Below are 22279 nucleotides of genomic sequence, written 5' to 3'. Positions count from 1 at the left end.
ATTTTTAAAAGAAATACTAAAGAATAATACACTATCACAGCAAAAGTATGGTCAAATCGAAACATTTGAGAAACTTGCTTAACTTGCATTTTGAGAAACTATAGCTCACACAAAATGATAACTGAAAAAATACGCATCACAACGGGTCAAGTATTTGAGAAGTGAAATAAATTAATTGTTCAGAAAAGGACTCAAGCAGATTACGCAAGATGAACAGAAGCACAACACGAGGTAGTGGCACAAACAAAGTAAAAATAAGAGAAACACAAGACGTGACAATTCAATCAAAAACTGTTAAAATGTTTGATTGAATTGTCACGTCTTTGTAAAAATTTTCTCGTTAACAGAGCCATGTACCATGCGATTAAATCAGATCTGTTGCAACGGATAATAAAAAAATTCGAGTTCATAAATTAATTGGTTGTAACAATCTTCTTGGAAACTGACAGTTTTACGCAACCCACTTGTAGAGAGGCTTTGAACCACTGACAGAACTCCAGCGGTGGGAACCGGTTCGAACAGAACGAACCGCTAATTCAAATTTGCACAAACGGCTTTTTAAAAATAAAAAAATCGCTGAACCGGTCCCAGACCAACTTTTTTGAGTAGACTTTACATGGTCACCGTATTTATGGTTGCCAGATATGGCTAATTTTAGTCCAAGCAAACCGGTTGCTATCTGGATTGAAACCCACTACCGCTTAGGTCTGGTCACTGGACTGAAACGTTTAAATTTCTATAGTTTCAGTTTGTTGTTCAAGCATTGTTGTTTGTAAATTAATTCATCCAGTCCGTGGGCTCCATTGAAAGCAGATATATTCTTGAAATAAATTTCCCAAATGCATAACCGCTAGACTTAAGCCAGAGTTGCTTGATTTTGCTGATTTGTTGTTATTCAAATTGTACGCAATTTTAGGCTACTGAAATATTAGGCCATTGAGTAAATGCAATGGTGAGCTTTTAACCGCAAAGTTATTGTTGAGGAACTATGAAATTGCTTAAGACAGGTTGTTTGTTCACAATTACCATCGTCATTGTTTTTTCAATTAATGAAATTAAAAAATATATTGTTGTCATGTTGAGATAAATGTATCTATATGTATCTATAATGTACCTTTAATGTATCTATATTGAGATAAATGTATCTCAACATGGCTACCTGGAGATGCAGCCTGATTTGTCACATTTTTCAGATATTTAGTGTCTGACTGAAATTTTTGAAGATTAAATCACTTTTTATTGACTGGTAATGATATAAAAGTTTTTTGTTGTCTTGGGGAAGAATCGAGGTCGATAGCAGTTACATAGCATCTGCAGACAACAGCTCTAGATATTTTCTAGGTATTTAGACTCGTTAATTAGTTTCAATACAGTTAACTACGTATGTAATTTTGAAATTGATGCGCTTCTCCACAACGACCACCAAGACAAGTGTGCTGTAAGCAGAAATGGTCAAGATCACCAGTTTACAGTAAATGGAAAAGATCTGCGACTTAGCCTACAGCCAATCCATTATGGACGCATTAAGCTTATATTCAGATGAAAGGTGGTTTATCTGATGCAATTGATATAAAACGTGGAGTTTGTCAGAAATGTTACTATCTCCATGCCTCTTTAACTTGTACAGTAAAATGATTTTCAGACAGGTTAATGGCATAGGAGGTAAAAACGCATCCAACCTGCGATATGCGGATTATAGGATAATGCCTTGGCCGAATCAGAAGACGCTCTTCCAATAATTAACTTATAGGAAAAGTTAACATTTCTGGAAAAGAATACAACATAGAAATTAACACAAAACAGACGAAAACGATGTTTATTACAAGAAAAGAAATGCACCAAGTTTAAATATTGTAGGCCTACTATTGACGGAATGATGGTCGAACAAGTCCAAAGCTTTATGCTACTTCATTACTTATTAGGGACACACAGTAACTGAAAATGGCAGATGCGATAGGGATATATTGAGACGAATATAAATATCAAAAACAACTTTGTAAAAATCAAAAAGACAAACAATACGTAAAATCAATATCAACACTCGAAAACGAATTATGAATTATGCTATATTTGGACTATATTACTTTACAATGCAGAAACATGGAGTTTGTCCTCACAAATGGTTGCTGAAAATTTCGTAAAAGGATAAAATCACAAACGAAAAGGCATTATATAAAATTCAAAACAGCACGGAAATTCTACAAAGTATTAAACCAAGAGATTGAAATAATTGGTTATATGATTTGCAATAGTTCTATTCAAATACAACTAGGCGACAAGAAGGAAAAATGAATGAAAAACATTTGGACAAATGGTATTAAAGATAGGTCAGGAGTCCAGGCCCATAACTAGCTTGGAGCAGCAGGGGGGGGAAAAAGTATTCTAGAGGGGCCCAACTTTTACTTTCCGTATCATGTACGAAAACGACGTTTGTACACAATGTGGGTATATTCACGCAAGAACATTAATCGTAGGCCTAATACAACGTTTACATTAGACTAGTTTATCATAGAAACAGTCAGTGGCGTAGCCAGGAATTTTGAAAGGGGGTGGGGGTTGACGGCCGACGGGCAAAGACCGACGGCGTCTTCGCCAAAGGCGACACCCAGCAGCGGAGGGTCTGGGGGTCCTCCCCCAGAAAATTTTGAAAAATTACTTTGAATTTGGTGCATTCTGAAAGCATTTTCAACAAACATGTGGGTATAAATATTCCTGTAAAATGGTGCTGTCCGGTGGCATAGCAAAAGAATAAGATCATGTTTTCTAGGGCATTTTTCGGTAATAAAGCTAAGTCTCTATGTTTTCTTGTTGCTAATTCCTGGCTGAGATATTTGAATGTTTGGTATTGGCAAAACTCGCTCTTTTAATGCAGTTTCGTTTAAAATTAGGCAAACTTTGTTTTAGAGACAACATTTTACCACACCCTTAAACACATAATGTTTACAATTAAATAACACAAGAAAATTGAGTATAAAACTGAAAAGTCAGCGAACAGAGCTAATTAACATAATTTTTTCCAGAGGGTGCCAACATTTTTGCAGGGGGGGCTTCGCCCCCCTGCGCCCCCCCTAGTTACGGGCCTGGTCAGGACTTGATTACAAAACTGCAGTAGAAAAATTATACAACAGATAAACTTGAAACTTCTTTGCCTTCAACCCTCGACGAAAGGAAGGAACTTCATGGTGATAATAAATGCTGACAAGACATGTATGGTCGAAGCGCGGTATCAACAAGGGAGTAAGACGTTTAACGCCATTGATCTTTTTTATGGCAGAGAGTTAAAGTAAACATTTATAACAAGTATTATGAATCAATCTTAACTTTGTCAATCAATCCTAAGAAAATTATTTTGTACTCCGCCGGAAAGGCTGTCCGAAAACCGAATCCGACGAATGGTTTGTGAACAGTGAATTGTATTCATAACCTACATTAGGTCTATATAGCCTACATTGCCTACTAACACAAAGAAGTTTACGAGCTTTTCAACTAAAAGACATAACGCTGATTAGATTCCCTGAATAAACTTAGAGCCCTAATCAAGAGTAGGTCTAATTGTGTGCCTACATTTTGTAACGTTTCATGCAATTTTTGTACTCCTTCCCAAGAAAATTCAAAATTTTTCTAAATAAGCCACTAATTGGAGAAAAAAAATTCCTGTTTAATGGATTACATAGGCTTATTGGCTAGTTGAATGCTCAGTAGGCTACTTCGTCCTCTACGTGACTACACACTCAGTAGGCTACACAGCACATCTGTTTGACGAATTCAGGAAAATTAGAAATCTCTGGCCAAATTGCGCATAAGTCTTCGTTTTTGGATGTCATGAGACTTTTTCTTGTTGTTCATATTGTATGAGTTTGCAAAATAGCCAAACTAAAATTTTCAAAAACAGCCATTGTTTATTAAAAATGCGTTTATTAAATAATACGGAAAATTTTAAACTTTATAGGCTAAAATTGACTAAGAATGAATTTTCGTGTCAAAATAAAGATCTGTAGTTCTGAAGAGCCAATTGTAGCAATTGGAGCAAGTTACTTGGCTGCCCTTCGAGACACTCCGGTCGGTCTTGGGAATACCATTTAGCAACATCAGGAATCACATTAGAAAGTTGATTACTTTTATGAATTGTTCTGCACAAACTACAAAATCCAGTTGGTATTCTTGTTGCAAACTTGTTTAAAAGTTGTAATACTTGGTTTGAAATATTTGGATTATTACTTGTTTGGTTTTGACGATAAAAATCTCCATTTTCGTCTAAATACTTGATCCAAGATCTCCATTCCAAATATTCAGAATATGCAGTAAGATTCTGATCTAAGTAGTTTAGATAGTTAACCAGGTGTTGTGGCGTTTCAAAATCGTCAGTATGAATGTACGATTTTGGGGGTAGCACTGCAGCTAAATCATCTTTGTGAGGTCCAAATATGATTGGCACCGCTCCACTGTACAACGAGTTGTACCAAAGTTTCTCAGTGAAATAGTCTTCACAGTGATAACTGTTTTCAAAAGCCAAGTAAAACTTGTATCTGAAATATAAACATACTTCTTTAGACAAATGGTATATTTTCCACTTGATTAGTTTCAGTTACGCTTATGTTAATGTAATGTAATTTGCCGTTATCGACACCCTTTGGAAATCAAGAAAATGTGTCGAAATATTTTGATTTTTTGGAAACAAATCATTCTAGCCTAAGGAGCTAGTAGGCCTTAAGGTTAAGTGTTTTAAACATGACTTTTTATTGAAGTGGAATAGTAGATTTACAGCAGTTACATTAAGCTAATCGAATTATCAGGATGATTAAAAGTTTGTTAATCCAAACAAAATATCGACAGGGGCGTTGACAGGGGGGTCTAGGTAGTACTTTTGGACCCGGGCCCGGAATATTTAAGGGGCCCGGATTTAAAAATTTTCCCGCGACTTCAAACATTATCAAGATCTTTATATAATCAGATCTAAAGGAATTGCCATCAGCGGTTAAAACAGCCATTTCAGCCGCCAGATGGTAAAGTACCGGGCCCCCTTCTGGGTACCGGACCCACTTCAGATTTCTGGTGGTAAAATAGCCACTACAGCCACAAAACAGGAAAATAAGAATTTATAGTCTAGTAGGCTATAGTAAAATAAGAATTTAGTTTAGTATAGTGATTTCCCTAACCACGAATATTACCCGAAACACGAATTTCAAAATAAGCAGCAGGCTAATATTTGTTTGAACTAAAAAACTGGAATGGCACAGGTAAGAAGATGGCTATCCCTATTTCTGCACTAAAAGTTAGACCAAAACCGCTTTTCAGATTGCAGCAATCAGCAAATATTTAACCTATAGGCCCAAAAACCTTTCCAAAATCAAATTGAAAACTTTCTGAATGTCTGCAGTGCTGTAACTTCTCTTCTGGTGAGCCTAGAATGATCAGTGAAACATCAATGAAATCGGAAAGTGATACTCTAGCGCCATGTGACGAATAAAAGTTCAAAAAAAGCAACCGCTAGATGGAGATAGTAAGTTTTGCGGTTCAAGAAATTTTAAGATTGCGGAAGATTGGTTCTTCTTCTTCTTCTCTTGTTTGACTTGTAGTAGCTTAGATTGGCAATGCCTCCTCGTGCAGCCAAGATACGGTAGTTGGGTCCAGTTGTCGAATACCAATGATTCCACTTGGGGGCCCTAAGATGGAACATTCGTGGAGTATGTGTTGCATTGTTTGTTCTACCGCTACGCAGACACATATCGACGTATTATGCAACCCCCACCTAAACAGATTAGCTCCAGTGCAGTCAACGTCACATCTGATCCTGTTCAATGTAACCTATGCCTTTCTTGAGAGGTCTGCTCCAGGAGGGATGGAGAGTGCTGGTATAACTGAAAACTGGGGAGGGATATGTGGCAGCTCGTTCCATTCCTGGGCCCATATCTCCATGCAGCTGAAGTTCTTATCCACAAGCTGTGTAGCATATCGATGGAATGGGCGTCTTGATGGTAGGCGTTGAGGTCTGACTAGTCAATTTCTTTGGGAGTGACTGTGGAGAAGGTGTTGAGGATCGAGTCTTGCATGCAAAGCCAGTTTGTGAGAGACTTCTTCCCTACGTACATGAGCAGGAGCAATGCCAGCCAAAGTTGGCAGATAAGCAGTAGATGTGGGGCGGAGACAGCCAGTGATGATGCGCAAGGTGTCGTTAATGCATAGGCTACATCTATCTTTTTTGTGTGTCTGCTGCGGTTCCACACAGCTGAGGCATATTCGGCTGAGCTGTAGACCAAGGCTAGTGCACTTGTACGCAAGGTTGATGCTCGGGCTCCCCATCCTGTTCCTGCAAGGCTTCTCAAGAGGTTATTTTGCGAGGTAACCTTGGCACGAAGTGACTCGATGTGGGGTCTGTAGGTCAACTGCCGGTCAAGTTTTACTCCAAGGTAAGTTGGGTTTGCAGTATATGGTAAAGGTTTTCCTTTTAGCGAGACAGACAGTTGACGCTGAGATTCCCGATTATTTAGATGGAAAGCGGAGATTGTTGTTTTCGACGCATTCAGTTTGAGCCTCCACTTGTCCAGATAGTCAGCCACCAGTCTCAGGTCAGTTTCAAGTTTTCTTTCCACCTCATGCCAGTTCCTGTGAGCGTATAGAAGAGCTAGATCATCCGCATAGCCATATTGGTTAAATGACCATGCTTAAACGACATCAATAAAAGTTTGTACACAACCATGAAATTGTCGATGAAGGGGCCCGAAAATAAATTGGTACCGGGCCCGAGAAATCCTGTCAACAGCCCTGAATATCGATATAGACTAGGGCTTCTCAGTTGGGGGTCTAAGGACCCCGAAGGGTCCATAGTAACTTATCCTGTAGTTAACAGGATTTTCTTACAGTCAATATAAATGACCCAGGCAGCTGGCTACATTTCATTATCTTAAAAGTATGTAATTTTTGGTTGCGTAAGTTTTACTTAAAGTTAAAGTCAATCATTTGTCTTAAAGTTACTTTGGTTCTACCATGGCATGCAGCCAACTTCACTTCAAAAGAGTTCCATAAAATGTATTTTTAGAAACTTGATTTTTGTGTCTCTTTGACTGTTTGAGAGTTATTTGAATAGGTACAGTGGTCCACAGACAAAGAGTTGAAAAGCCCAGTTATACACGAAGCTCTTGGTTCGCTAGCAAAAATCTTGCTGTTGCATTGCGCATAGCTGCTCACTGCTTCGGTAGTTTGAGCACTTTGACAAGATGGGTGAAAGTACCCAAATGTGGTTCCTTGTGCACCGCAAATGGAAAAGTCACCACGCTGCATTACTTATATGGTACTACTACTAAGGCGTACCTGTCTAAGTGTCTAGTGTACGAGTGTACGATTTACTGCACTGAGGATACCTAAAGGTCGAAACAGTGGCGTCCTGTTTGCAATTATGTGCAAAAGTGAATATATAGCAATACTTTTCTCTGTGTAACCAAAAAGTGTCGTTTTAATCAAAATCAATAGAGAATAATTTGAGATTAAAATTGTTGAAGTTAGTATTGAAAGCATATCTCGCTAGTTAGAAATGATTTCTGCTGATTGTTAAACTTTTGATACTAACAATGAAAAGTGATTCTGTTGTCGAATGATTTCGATGCTTTGTTTTCAAACAATGTTCTGATAACCATTTCTTACAATCAGTCAAGCATTTTTGACCAGACAACATTGCATCACTTCTCTGTTGGACAGTGGTGTAGCTAGGGTGGGGGGGGGTGGACCGCCCCGGGCGGCAGGTCTGGGGGCGGCACTTTCAGACAGGACTTTTTTTTTGATAATGCGAAAGTACACGAAAAATAAAAGCAAATAGTATGGCAACGTTCAAAATATTTTACCAGAAACATTGACCAAAGGATATAGAATGAATTAATTTTAATATGAGAAAATAAATAAGGCGGCCGTGCATTTTCGTTACAGCTGTAGAGGGAAAACTTGAAAGGGAAAACACTTGCAACAAAATAATAGAGCCGAAGGGATAAGTAGCTGTTGTTGAATGAATAAGTGAATGAAGTTTACTGTAATCGCACATTATGTTTATAAAGTTGTCCATTGGTAATTGATAATGGAATGTTGCCAACAATTTAAGGTGAAATTGATTTGCTCTTGTAATTCAATGACATATAAAGCTGATTTTGATTATAATCTTGATGTTGCCATTGGTAATTGGTTATCACTAATATTAACTGATAATATTTCTTGATTTTCATTGAATTAGGGTTTGTTTTTACACATCGTTGCTGAATACTGATTAACCATAGTAATCTACTGCTGCTGCACTATACAGTACAAACATTTCAGTAAATGATTTTACCGTATAGCGCTATAAAGCAGTGTCTATGGAGTCTACAGACGCTTCATGTTTGAAATCGATTTCACAAGATCCACGCTTAACCCCCACTAAAACAAGTCAGAAAATCTTTGAATTCTACTTACACGAAATTATAATCCTATCGCTGTGTAAGTTAGACTGGTTTTGCAGAGCTCCGCAGTGCAGTTTTTCAGATTTAGATTTTTTATTAATTGCTGTAACAATATACTACCTACTGTAGGCTACTATTGTTACTGATGCCATGCCGCACTGGATTTCACTTTTGGCCACATAAACCGGCCTTGTATCCTGAATTATATATTTTAAATATAGGGAGAAGGGGAGCACAATATTATGTTTATTAACTGTTGTAATAAATAACTTTGCTACCGTCACTAGAATGTGGCTGTTAGATTGCGAAAAGTGAAAACATTGCGCAGTAGCATGGCTAAAGTCTACTTAAAGATGATTTTGCTGCATTTGCAATCTTGTAATTTGTGCGCTTGCTCATTTTGTATTCGTTTTACAGTTGATAGGAATAAGCTTCTATATGATCCTATCCATATTTTACTTTAAAGTATGGTAAGTATATAAAAATTAATGGAAAAATTATAAAACTTACGTTGCGAATAAGTAAAGAAATTTCAATGAGCAAAAGAAGAAAACGTCTATATCATTACATTGGTAAGCAACTATTCATATTACACTATATTACACAGTCTAGTACTCTAGTAGAAATGAATTAAATGAATTTTTCTTCCGTTATGTTTTTAATACGTTTCAAAATTTCTACTAGCCTTTATTAAGCAGAGGCGGAAACATGTTCTTCAAATTTGGGTAGCCTTGTAAAACGTTACAAATTGATTATTTTAATTCTGCAGCAGTTTTTGTGCTTTTGCATTCAGTATATTACCAAATTATAATGGTACGTTCGCCTGACTTTACACCGCAAATTGAAAAAAGTACGTTGCGTATTGCAGTGCTGATAAAAAAAACGCATTTCATTTTCACATGCTTTTTCTTGAAGGGGCGGCAAAATCTGAATCCGCCCCGGGCGGCACATTCCCTAGCTACGCCACTGCTGTTGGGGGATACGTGGATATTAAATAATTAAATTAGAATTATCTGTAAAAGTCGCGATTTATTCATCAGATTTATAAACCTTATTCTGGATTGCTGTTATTTATTACTTTTCTACCATTCTAGAAAGAGCTGAGACTGATCGATTAATTATCTTAGTGGTGCCAATAATAAAGATAAAGGTTAAAAGGCAACATATTTCACAAATTAATTTCTTTTTCTCTAAGCTAATTTGGCTGAAATGTCATTTAACACCAGAGGAAATCTTACCTGCTTAAAACTTCATAAAATGAGGGATCAAACCTTGATTCTATAGGAAACGTTTGACCACATTTTCCAAATAAATCAATTTTTAATCCAACTGCTTTTAACTTGTTAAAATACTGGAATCGTTTTAGAGCATCGCAATTGCTTATAACCCAAGCTGTTGCTCTGCAAATTCAAATGATTGATTACTTAGCACTAATCAAAATTTTGTAATAATTTTATAATATATAATCATTTATTAGATTATATAACTATATTATTTGTATAATCTTTATTTCTTAAATAAGCGCAAATGCTTCTGACTCAGGCTGATGCCATCACTTCGCACGATAATCTTCTTTCAAGTTTAATTTTACACAGTATGTAAATCTGCATATGGTTTTCTCCATTTAATTAGATAATACCTGGTTGTCTATAATTATAAATACAGTATATTAATATAATTATAATAGTTGTATTTAGTGAATTTTCGAGGCTTAGCATTTGCGGATGCATGTAGATCTAGATCAATAGTTTATAAAATTATTTCGCCATTTAATATTTTTTTAGGAGTGATGACATCATTTACGGTCCTCAAATCCGAGTTTTAACTAAAGCAGTTCACCATACACAGGAAGTAAACAAGCCGTTATTTTAACAAGAAACTTTTCCAATATGGATGGTTGCAAACTATGCGATAAAATGTCAAAAGAGAAAAAAATGTATTTTAAAGATTAGTATTTTGAAAATACTGTTCTAGATAAAAATGTATTTTTTCAACAACCTTTACACAAAATTTTCGATTTAAGTCAGGTGATATTTAATAATGCAAATTAAAATTGGGAAGTCTGAAACCACAAAATTGTGCTAAACTCAATGCAAAATTTGTAAAAAAACAAAGATAATTCAGTTGACTCGATTATACTTCAAAAGCGAAAAATTACTTTTCATACAGTATTCTGTCTGTTTTTAACAGTGAATGTTAACAACAACAAAAACGTTTACGGAAGAGATACCTGGTTTTCTTTGCAAGAAGTCCATGAATTTCCAGTGGTATTTTAGAAGAAATTTTGAAAAATGTGGGCCTGTTCGACATTGAACCCGTGGGCAGATATTTTATCGCATTCTCCAACGTATGCTCATCGGTCAATTTTATATGCTTTAGGCTGGCCATTGCTTTTATTACGTCTTTTCCCTGTTGTTTGCTCCTGTAATGGTCAATTTTAATGAATTACAGAGTGAGCTAGTGTGATATATATAGCTGCGATAGCTGTTTGTTAGCGCTTGAGTTTGTGGAAGAAGAAGCTTCAAGATCAAGCGGCTCTGGTTCAACTCTCGGAGTGTGCGCTTGGGCAACGCATTCTAAGAACTGCTCTCCATTCAGCGGCATCTTATGGATTGAATAATTCCCCGCCAACAACATTTCAACAATCGGAAACTTCAATCTGTCAATCTCAGTAACCAATCTCTACAAGTATGCGAAACTACCAGGAATAACTTACCAAGACTTTATCAGTCCGAGGATAAAGATCCAGAACTAAATTAACCAATATTCCAAAGCAGTGGTTCTCAAAGTGGGCAATATTACCCTTCTATGGTCGATCCAAATTAATGAAGGTAAAAAAGTCGAAACATGCGATTAAGGAGTGAAATTAAACCACTTATCAAGTATATTTGATGTCACATTCGATTTCCATGCATTGCCTAAAATTATGTCTAATCTCTCTCAAACCTTTGCGAAGGCCACCCAGTTCCTATATCATATTTTAAACCGCGAACCATACGATCTCATATTCTTTCCGTAGAATAGCTTAAACTTTGTTAAAAAATAAGCCGAAAATAATGCTTCCAAAGTGATAAAGGAACGATGAAGGAAAACAGTTTGAGGATCACTGTTCTAGAGCACTAACTGGCAAACGACGAAGTTGGTTTGGTTTGGTCGCAAGTTGGTTTGACTTCATTTTTACTCGATGTCGGTGTGCGATTCAGCGTGGTGTAATTATGAGACCGCGATACAAACAAGACCCTCAAAAAAGCTGTTTGCACCAAAATTAACTCATAGTGTAAAAAAAAAAGTTTTTGGCATTTTCTATGTGCATGTGGCTGTAAAATGAAAACTTTTAACTACTTTTTTTATAAGACAGCTTAACCATAAAATAGCCGAAAATTGTATGTAGCATTATTCTGAGCTCTTATCAAACGGGTCCAACGGACTAGTAGTGTGATAATGCTTAATTTACAATTTGTGGGGATAAGACTTTTTTGCGTCAATGTGCACGAATGTGCTTGTGACAGTTCTTCCGACAAATATGATGATGAGAAACCGACTGGAGACCATATAGCATCATATAATACTTCATTCTTAGACAATTAGGTTGAGCAGAAGGCCCACCCGTCTTGGATTATGAGATCAAAAACTGGCTGCACTCTGATAAACTTTCGGTCTAAGTCCGGGAAACAATCTGGGCAGTTAAAGATGGCCCACGGTCAGTCGTATCGGACACCTTCAAACGAAAAAAAAACTTTAGAAAATTTTCTATCCGGTGTAGCAGTCCAAGAGTAACTGCATGCCAAAAGTTACAAGAGTTGCCAAATATTTCATTTAAATTTTATTTAATTTTGTTTTGAAAAATAATTAAATTTTTAACCTCTCAAAAGGTCAGATTAATAATTATAAGTATTTTGTAATGTTAACTAAAAAGCTTGCATTAGTTTGAGAGCAATGAATTCATTACACTTAGTTAAAACAATTTTCGCTTTTCTATCGATTGCGAAAACGCCGGGCACCGCTGGTAACTTTTGGACTGACAGTAACTTCTAGACTGCAACGCCGCAGAAGCAGTCCAAAAGTTACTGCTATTGTAAGTGGGTGTGCTTTTTCGAAATTTTTTTGGGAAAACTTGTAAATAGACTGAGACTTCACTTGGTCAGTAGATTAAACCCTCTGCAAGTATGCGAAAGATGAATCCCAAGGATAAATATTCTCATCACGAAACCATAATTCTAGACTTTAAGTTTCGTGCCACGTGTATTCGATGGGAGTCCAACAGAAATTCATTGGAATCTCAAAGTGTTAAACACTTTCGTAAAAGCTAAAGCCTTCCCCGCGTGTGAGACTGTGATAGCCTACTCAGTGAAGGTTGATGGCGTTTTGACTACCGGTTGGCCTACATGTAGCCTATATTACTTTATATTTCTTCAAAACGGTAGTTATGAAAAACCAGACCAAAAACAGGCTCAGTGCTTCATTCACTAGAAAACTTTGGTTGTAACTTTCATGAAATAGGCCTACATAAAATATAGTCAAAGACTATGTTCGTCAACTACAACTCAAGACCAGCAGCTAACAAGTCAGCCTTCAAACGCAAACTTTGCACGATATATTAAGGCCTGTAACTTATATAAATGCCACCGATTCACGTATTGCCACGATTTAAACTTTGAAATGTTTGGAGCGATGATCAATTAAATTATTTGTTTCAACAGAGCCATATAGCCTACAATGAGTCAATATAACACTCATAATACTACATTGTGAATCGTAGGTTGCATTATAGCACAATCAGGATGACAGCAAAAGACTATAGGCTAAGTGGTTATCTAGTCAATCACCTCCCCATGCAAATTTATTTGCCAACGCACGTAAGGCACGGCACAACTTCAAATGGTATAATACAAACAAATCAGGTTAAAATGATAGCCTACGTAAATTGTTAGGTTACAAATTCAAATTTCATTCCAAAACAGCAACAACTTCTGGTACAAAACTCATCTTTTAACTTTCATCTTATTTTCGCTTCATTCCCAATTACGTTTCTGCTGTAAATCATGTTGTTAAGATGCAATGGTGGATAAGTCTTCAAGTTCAACATGTTTCCAATGTTGAAATCATTTATACAAATCTGCTGCAAGCGTCAAATCTGAAAACCCTGTTTTAGTAACTTCTGGACTGGCAGTAACTTTTGGACCGCGTATACGCGGTCCAGAAGTTACGGTAACTTTCAGACCGCAGTAACTCCTGGACCGTTACACCGGGATTTCTATGCACAAGTGTTGTCTATATTTATTGTAATGCGCACTGCCATTTTCTTTTACTTAAGAAAGTTTTATGGATATCTTTTTTTTCCATTTTGCAAAGCAATCATTCTTTCCCATGTTATCGACCCGAAAAGAACTTAAAATCATCTGAGATATATGTAGGCTCGTGTTCACAACGGTATTTAGTTCAAAGGGAATCCTTCGCAATATAGTTTGCTGAGATTTGAAATCGCATTGAAATAATGGTTACTAGACTATCCTTTCGTCAATCATAACTTTCATAATAATAATACCAAAATTTGCTCCTTATGTCATATCCTGGCATTTTAAAACATAAAACACTATCTGTGAGGAGATTGCTTCAACGCGGACTTCTCGTATTGTCGTGTTTCACCTACTTTCAAAGTTGGCAGCTCCGCAGTTTTCCAGGAGAATTGGGCTAGTTTTGTTATGAAATCGCGGAAAAATTTTTAGCAGCCGCGGTTTTCTTTTCGTTTAGTTTTGTTCCATTTTCACAAAACATTTTTCGACTTTGACTATAATTTGCACGAGTTTGTCATATTTTAGACTTGTTTCATTATTGACAACTGGGCTACTTTTGGACTACACTTTTCATTAGCAATTAGGATGGAAAGTTTGAAAACATCTGGTAACTTAATTGTTTAGATCCATGCTATGATGTTGCAAGTAAGCTACAGAATCATTTTTCACTTTGATGGCGAGAACTAAAAAATGAAACTAACTGAACATTCTGTTCAAAACTGTCTTTCACGTAAACAGAAATATAAATTTCCGTAGATTGTCTATTTTCATGAATTCTCCTGCAGCACATGGTTCCAGAGCCCAGTCTGGACCCAGTTTGTATTGATTCGGTACTTCGTATGTTACAAAGGTATAAGTCTAAGATGTGCAATATGAAACTGAAACATGTGCAAACTTGCAAATTTTTCCTGCTAAATTTCATCGACATTCTGTAACATACCAAAGCATTTTCAAGATGCGTGGAAAACTGTTGTATGGGCTGTAGATGCCAGATGAACGTCGAACTGTCATACTTTGATTGAAGAAGTTGATCAACTTTCCATGGCCAGAGGGAAAACGATGTAACCCGCTGCTCTCTTGGGTCCACCAAACATACAATTGGTTAGGATCACTGCAATAAAAACAATTGATATCTTTCTGGAAAGTTATTGAAGTCTCAGTAGCAAATTAATTAATTTGAATGTAGGCAACACAACTCACTGCAGTTGACCTCATTTATATATTTCACGTTTCTTAAACGAAAGAGAATAAGATTAAATTTTATACATTAACGTAGAATAAGATGTTTTAGCTTTTCTTTGTGTGGTCGTCACTGGTTCTCAGGTGTCATGTTGACAGTAATGACCAAGTGTTTATCAGTTTTTATAAGTAAACTTCTATTTCCAAAGCATTTAGTAAATTCAAATGGATGCGTGATCCTAAAATACAGACTACAGGAGGAGTAAGCTGGCTTTTGCAACTGCTTAAACTTTCCCATCATTGTCTTGAAAGAAATCGCTATTCGTATAATCTTCATCAGAAAATTATGAAATAACTTTACTATAAAAATGAATGTTTGATGTAATGTGTACCGCGTTGTTTTCGGTGGAAAATCTCTTCCATTTGTTTGATAAGCATCAAACACAACTGCATCACTGCTCGAAAGAAGACTTCTATCGTGGGTAATGAGACAGTTTCCACAAGAAGGAGAGTACATTCTATAGCTGCAAATATAAGGTTTATCTGAATCCACACAATCTGAGTTGACATGTTCCATGACCGCATGCAATCTAGATTATTTTTGTTGCGTTTTCAAATATAGCCTACTGATTATGAATGTAATTGGTACACAAAGATATATTACTTCTGCAAACAATTAAACGTTACGTAAAAATATTTTCTTCTTTTTATATAAACAAAAATCGTAACATTTTTCATGAGATAGTAAACATTATAACTTACTTCACAGATGTAGAAACAAACGACCTGATTTAGCTTGATGCTGCGGGTTCGCTGGTGGTAGTAACAGTTTGTACTTGTTTCCAGTACACAGTTCCCTAGTCATATCTACTGTACATTTGTGAAGTAAACATTTATGGTGATTAAAGCGAAACTCAGTCATGGCATTATCACTCACGTTCCATAGCTAACTTCACTCAAGGCTTCCTGTGAAAATTCTGGAACCATGGAGGTGTCATTAAATGCAGTATACCATAACAATATTGTTTTTTGCTTTTCCAATTCGATCACAGACCTATAGCAAAAAGATGGATATCTCTATGTTATTGGTTTAACACACGTTGTTCACAGAAAAATAAATATATAGGTACTGCTTTAATCACCACAGCTCGCGCGAGAAACTAAATTAGTCTTGCGCTTGCCTCCAGATGATCTTATATTTTTTGTAAGTAAGTGCTTTTGCGACACTGTTCAGAAAGGAAAAGAAACCGTTTGGTTCACATCGTGCGTTTGAGTAAAACAGAATGAAAGCAGGAAGTCACAAATGATAAAACATTTTTCTGTGTTATTCAAGACTTGAGTTGTGTAAAAACCATGGAATAAAAGGAAAGAAAACCAGGCAGTGCGCACAGCCTATCATAATGCTTACTTTTCTAAAGATGCTTATACTTGTATAATTCTACAATTTGCTTGAATATTTCGTACTTGTCTGTATGACCCTCAAAAACTGCACAACAATTTACACCAATGATTCCAAAAAAATTTGACCTGGCGGACCTCTTTAGCTTCCTTGAAAAATGCAAAACTCCAATATAATTTTTAGAACTAAGAATATTTAACGAAAATGACAGTGCATACCATTTAAATCAGTACAGTGATTCTGCGATTACCGTATATCATTTAACCAGTATTCGACCGGTTGCATTATTTTGCAACAACGCATCAAAATTGGATTGTTTTTTAGCTGGCAACAGCACAAATCGCTTCCAACAACACGAATTGATCGGCAAACAATATAAAATTGTTTCTTATCCCAAAATCAAAATACTTACAAAGTACTGTAATAAGTGAATGGAGTATATTTGGTACCCAAATAGAGCACCTAACGATTTGGCACCGGATTTCTTTCATTAAAAAAAAATAGAAAATTGGCAGATTATGACAATCACAATCAATGTCATGGCAAGAAGTTTTTTTTTTTTTAATTTATATTGTGCTAGAATTTCAGAACAAGTGTTTAACGCAATAATTCTGAATTTAAGATATACAGTAAACCTACTGGGTACAACTACCAACCCGTCTCACATGTTAAAGTATTTTCAAAGTGTTTTTCCTATACAACAGTTCAAAAGCATTTTAACCTTGACCAAAAGTTTATCTTCGATGCGCTGTCAAATCAAAATAACAAGTCTCACATTTCATTGGCCTAATTAAAACATGCCCTTTTTTAACAAAATCAAGGCACAAGATTGTTCTTCCATTTGTATTTTTTTAGACCCATTTTGGTTTTTGATATAAATTTTGTAAGTCTTCAAAGTTTTAAGAGAATGAAAATAAAGGTCCAATTTCACCGAACTACTTTTTGACCGTCATGTCACGCAACACGAGGCACTCAAAGCAATGGCTGTGAGATGAAAGCAAGCCAGGCAGTTGATTATTATGCAACTACATATAAGCAATTAGTGATGGGTTGCTTATATAGCTGGAACAGTAAGTTAAACACAGATACGGACTTTTCATGTGAAGAGGTTTTTGCCAAGTAAATGTAAAAAACATTTTGCCGGCACTGTAGTACTTCTAAAGTTAAATCACGTTTCCATTCAGTCTGTTGATAACAGCAAATGTGAAGAAAGATCTTTTTACGAAAGTATTTTACCTGTCTCGTTTTGGAAGAAGTGTATGAATTTCCAATGGGATGGCATTCTCCAACGTATCCTCATCCGTCAAATGTACATGCTTCTGGCTGGCTATTAACGTTTTCATCATCTGATTTACCCGTTGTTTTTTCCTGTAATGGTTAATCTTAATTAATATCAGGATGAACTGGTGTGATGTGTTTTAGTAATCTTCTACAGGAGTGGTTTTTAAAGTGGGCGATATCACCTTCCTGTGGGAACTTCGATTTCACATTGATTTCATGAAATAATGAAATAGCCTAAACATTGTAAAAATTGGACAAAAACAATGCTTTCAAAAGGATAAAGAAGCGATAAAGAAAAACAATTTGAGAACCACTTTTAGAATATTGCACTAGCAAACGACAAACTTCACAAATTAGTTTGACTTCGGTTTTACTTGCTTTGATAGTGTATGTTTAATTTAGCGTGGTATAATTATAGGCCCACGTTCCAAACATGACCTTCAGAGAAAGTTATATCCACCAATAAAGTCACAGTAAAAAACAAAGTTTTGTGTTTCTGTAAATGAAATTTTTTTTGTTTCTTTATAAGAAAGCCTAACCATATAATAAGATATAGAAAGATAGAAGAAAGCCTAACCATAGAATTGCAGAAAGCTTCGGTTACCAAACGGGTCCAATTTTGTGGTCATGCTAGCTAAACGTGCAATTTATAAAAACGTCAAAATGAAAACTAAGACGGCTAGATGAAAATTAAGTGAAAACCCCTGAACCATAACTGTATCGTTAAATGCAACATGCCAAAACAATATTGTTTTTTGCCTTTCCAATTCGTTCACAAACCTATACAAAACAAACAAAAAAAATATCTATGTTATGAGTTCAGCACACTTTGCTCACAAAAAAATAATTAGATTTACCTTGTAGTTTATCTTTTTAAAGATGTTTGTAATTGTATGATTTATGTTTTGCTGAATATTTTATAGTTGTAGGTACGAACGTAAAAAAGCTGCATGACGATTTACACCAGTGATTCCCAACCGCGGCTCTTAGACCCGCATGCGGCTCCAAGCTAGCCTTCTTGCGGCTCTCATTGACCCCTGAAAACCCCACAAAACATATAAAAAATATATTTATAATAATTAAGGCAATTATTTTTTGACTTGTCAAAATAGTTTACGAAGTCCAAATTGTTTACAAACTGTGCATTGTCGTTGTGTCGTAGAGGTTGGACTGTCAGTGAACTTTTCATTTTACATCTTACACCAGGGGTTCTTAACCAGGGGTACGTGTACCGTTTGGGGGTACGAAGTACCAAAGCAGGGGATGCGACATGTGAATTTATAAATCAAATCCTATTGCAGTTAATGTGGCCACTGTTCCTGATAATTTACAATTGAAGTTACTACTTGAATTTTGGAGTCGAGTTCCAGAGGGAAAGTATCCCAACTTGAAAACCAATGCCCAGAAAAAATGCCTCTGTATTTGGATCAACTTGCGCACATGAAGCACTTTTCAGCAAAATGATCAGAATCAAAAATAAATATCGCAATCGGTTGACCGATGAGCACCTCAAGCAGGAAGCAGCTACTGCATCCTCTGCAATTGCGCCTCGCTTTGACAAACTTGGCTCAAAGCCAATGCCAAGTTGGACATTAAATTGATTTGTGATAGGCTATTTTTCTTGTTATAGTGTCGCTATTCGTTGGTACATGCTTTCATGCTTTAAAATTTTCGTTATAATTACTTGAGTGTTTTCATGCGGCTCCATACGCACTCTGAAGTTTGAAATTCGGCCCCGACACCAAAAAAGGTTGGGAACCACTGATTTACACTAAAAGTTCTAAACCTTATTAACTTGACGAAACCCTTTCGCTTTCCAGATAGAATAGAGGACCACATCGGCCTTAAGAGCACACTAATTCAGGGAAAGTTTTCTTCTAGTCTAGTACAACTGACTGCATTAGCTGATGCACCAATTTGTCTCTCCGAATGTTGTCTGGAGCAATACCTAACAGTACGGGCAGAAAGTCAGGAGGAATTGGACGAAGACATTCTGTGATCATTCTCATGGTGTCATTGAAGATTACATCCAACTTGGTGACAAACGCACTGCAACACAGGACCAGAGCAGCATACTCGGCTGTGTTAAACAAGTGCAAGACAAGAGTCTTTAAGCGTCGTTGGGTATCCAGCATGGCTAGATATTGTCTATACTTGACTCTGCGATGTTATAATCTAACTTTGTAATTCAATATTTCTTCAATACTTTGATTCTGCAACCTTAATGGAAAAGTCATCAATTTAGAGAAAGACACAACTGACTTATTTAAGTATGAGAACCAATGATTTAAAGTGATCATGATGTCATCTCTCAGACCCAAACCCTATCTCAGAATACTTACAAAGTATTAGTGAATGGAGCATATCCGGTATCAAAATTAAACTTCCATCTATTCAGCATCGAATGTTTTCCAATGAAAAAACCGTATTGAGAAAATTGGTAGATTGTGACGATCACAATCATCATCGTGGCAAGGAAACGTTTCTTCTTTAACATTGTGCTAGAATTGTAGAACAAGTATTTAACGTAATAATTCTGAATTTATAATCTACTGGTTACAATTACCAACCCGTCTCACATGTTAAAGTATTTTCAAAGTGTCTTTCCTATATAACAATTCAAAAGCATTTCAACATTCATCAAAAGATTTATCTTCGATGCAATGTCAAATCATAGCAACAAGTCTGACATTTTATTGTTATTGTTGTACCAGCATATAAATTTAGCACAAGCATTTTCACTCAGGGTAGCATGTCACAGCCAATCAGCATTAGTAGCCTACTTGTCCACGGAAAAAGTTGCCAATTTTGCGTTCTTTTTGCAGTAATATGTTAGTTTTGTTTTGGAGTTGACTTAGTTTTAGAAAGCAAAAACAGCTGCACGATGGACTTGTACATAAATTTGCCAATAAACCAAGGAAATTGGATTTTATGTTTAAATAAACCGAAAATCAACCAGTAGGCCTAGCTATTTCACAGACTAAATTTTTTTTCTTTATTGCATGTTGTATTCAATGCTATACTCCTAATTCTCATTTCACATATATATATTTGTAGCACGCCTTATATTATTAGTTTTATTTATATTATATAACTCATAATTTAGCATCAACCAGAGTAAAGGTCAAGACTCAGATGCGCCCCTAGAAACGTCTTTTGAAATCTTTGTTTAATTAGCCTTATTACAAATATTAGGGTCAGCACTCAAGTAAAAGTTCATTAAATGTTATTTTTGCGTGACCATAACTTATCAACAAAGTCATGCTATTCACTAGCTGATCTTTATAGCTTAAGAAAACGGAATTTTGAAAAGTTGTGCATAAAACTTACAACAAAATTGAATAAGTGTATATCAAATCTGAACGGTGACTCACCCAATAAACCTAACAGTGACTTCAAAAGTTTTATCTATTTTTTTCATAATCTTATCTAGCTTCTTCAAAATGCACAAGAAAATTCATTTTCTTTGTAGGCTATCACTAAATTTCTTGAAAAGAACTCTAAGCCCCTTCGCTGCCTCTTTGTCGTCATAGGATCATTTATTGTTTAAGCTTTCGCGTTTACATGTTACTACTGCACAGCAGTATATGCAACAAGTCAGAAGAATGAAACTTCAAGATTGGAAAATCTAGAACGAAATCATGTAATACTGATACATCAGAAACTTGAATGGTCTTTGTAGATTGCAATTTCTTTCTGCACCATTCATCAATACGTTGCATTTGTATGATTAGGCAACTTTTTTCGTGCTTGAAAGACAAATAAAAACATCTCTCTATGTCTTGTTTTGGTTCGTAAATACAACTAATTAAAGCAATTATTATCATTTCAGATTGGATTCGTTATTACACTATTAGCCTACTTATTATACACAATACCTTAGACCAGAGGTTCTTAATCTGTTAGTCGCTTCAGCTTTTCAAGGCCGTTGCACAACGATTCAAACTGTAGCGATTGATTTTGATCTGATAGTCTCATAGCACATTCTAATACAATTTGCCTCGAGACAAATGAAGGCTGGAGGCATGAACAAACGAATGGTCCTATCGCTGGGTGTACTGCTGTAGGCAATTGAACGCCTCAGGTTTCACGCACCTTTTTGTTTTTGTGTTGCTCTGAGAACCAGCTGAAGCAAACAAAATTTAAGTCTTTATCTTAAGAGAAAATAGCAAAGTAAAAAAAAAAATTGCAATACAAAACTTCGTTATTAAACTTTTTATCAAATCTTCTTAGGATTTACATAGAATATTTTTTTTTAAAAGCGAAAAAGACGAATATGAAAAACTTGGCTAGGGTAGCACACAAAATGCTTACAGTTAACAAGTTTAGAAGCTGACATGAAAGATCAGCAGACAATAGTGCAATATTTCTAATTATCTGTGCTTCTCAATCTGAGCATTGTTTCAAGCAAACAGTCGTTCTCCATACTGTATTTGAAGGTATATGGTTCTAATACAAACATGAATATATGATCATATTTATTGCATGCTATATATTCCTATACTCTGCCTTCTTTAGTCATTAAAAGCTTTTTGATTCATTTGTTATTTCAATCACAACACCATGCATTCAAACAAATTAATCTTTTTGCCCTAGTACAGAAAAATTTGCCTAATTGGTCACTCCATAGAGAATACGAAAAATTGTCGTCCAAGTAAAGTGATAAATTTTAAAAACAGCAAAAGTTCATTTTCTCGTGCTCTATC

At 35.8% G+C, this 22279-nt stretch overlaps 1 protein-coding gene across 3 annotated transcripts; it reads right to left on the bottom strand.

The window, feature by feature from the left end:
* Positions 1-3909: 3909 nt before the first annotated feature.
* LOC145784583 (4-galactosyl-N-acetylglucosaminide 3-alpha-L-fucosyltransferase FUT5-like) lies at positions 3910-21536 on the bottom strand. 3 transcript variants are annotated; one of them, XM_082596433.1, is made up of 9 exons: positions 21452-21536; positions 19916-20074; positions 17529-17660; positions 15831-15947; positions 15286-15417; positions 14655-14825; positions 10651-10842; positions 9659-9820; positions 3910-4526 (listed from the first exon to the last, which is right to left on the bottom strand). In XM_082596433.1, the coding sequence occupies exons 2-9, from the start codon at positions 20068-20070 to the stop codon at positions 3980-3982; spliced, it is 1608 nt and encodes a 535-aa protein (XP_082452559.1). In that variant the 5' UTR covers positions 20071-20074; positions 21452-21536; the 3' UTR covers positions 3910-3979. The 3 variants fall into 3 exon arrangements, with proteins under 3 accessions (XP_082452559.1, XP_082452558.1, XP_082452560.1); XM_082596432.1 differs by lacking the exon at positions 21452-21536 and adding an exon at positions 20948-21082; XM_082596434.1 differs by lacking the exons at positions 19916-20074; positions 21452-21536 and adding an exon at positions 18431-18542.
* Positions 21537-22279: the final 743 nt, after the last annotated feature.

Source organism: Aplidium turbinatum, chromosome 15 (genome assembly GCF_918807975.1).
Source record: "Aplidium turbinatum chromosome 15, kaAplTurb1.1, whole genome shotgun sequence".
Taxonomy (NCBI): domain Eukaryota; kingdom Metazoa; phylum Chordata; class Ascidiacea; order Aplousobranchia; family Polyclinidae; genus Aplidium; species Aplidium turbinatum.
The sequence above is the reverse complement of the archived record's forward strand: the minus strand, read 5'-3'. Positions and strand labels throughout refer to the sequence as shown.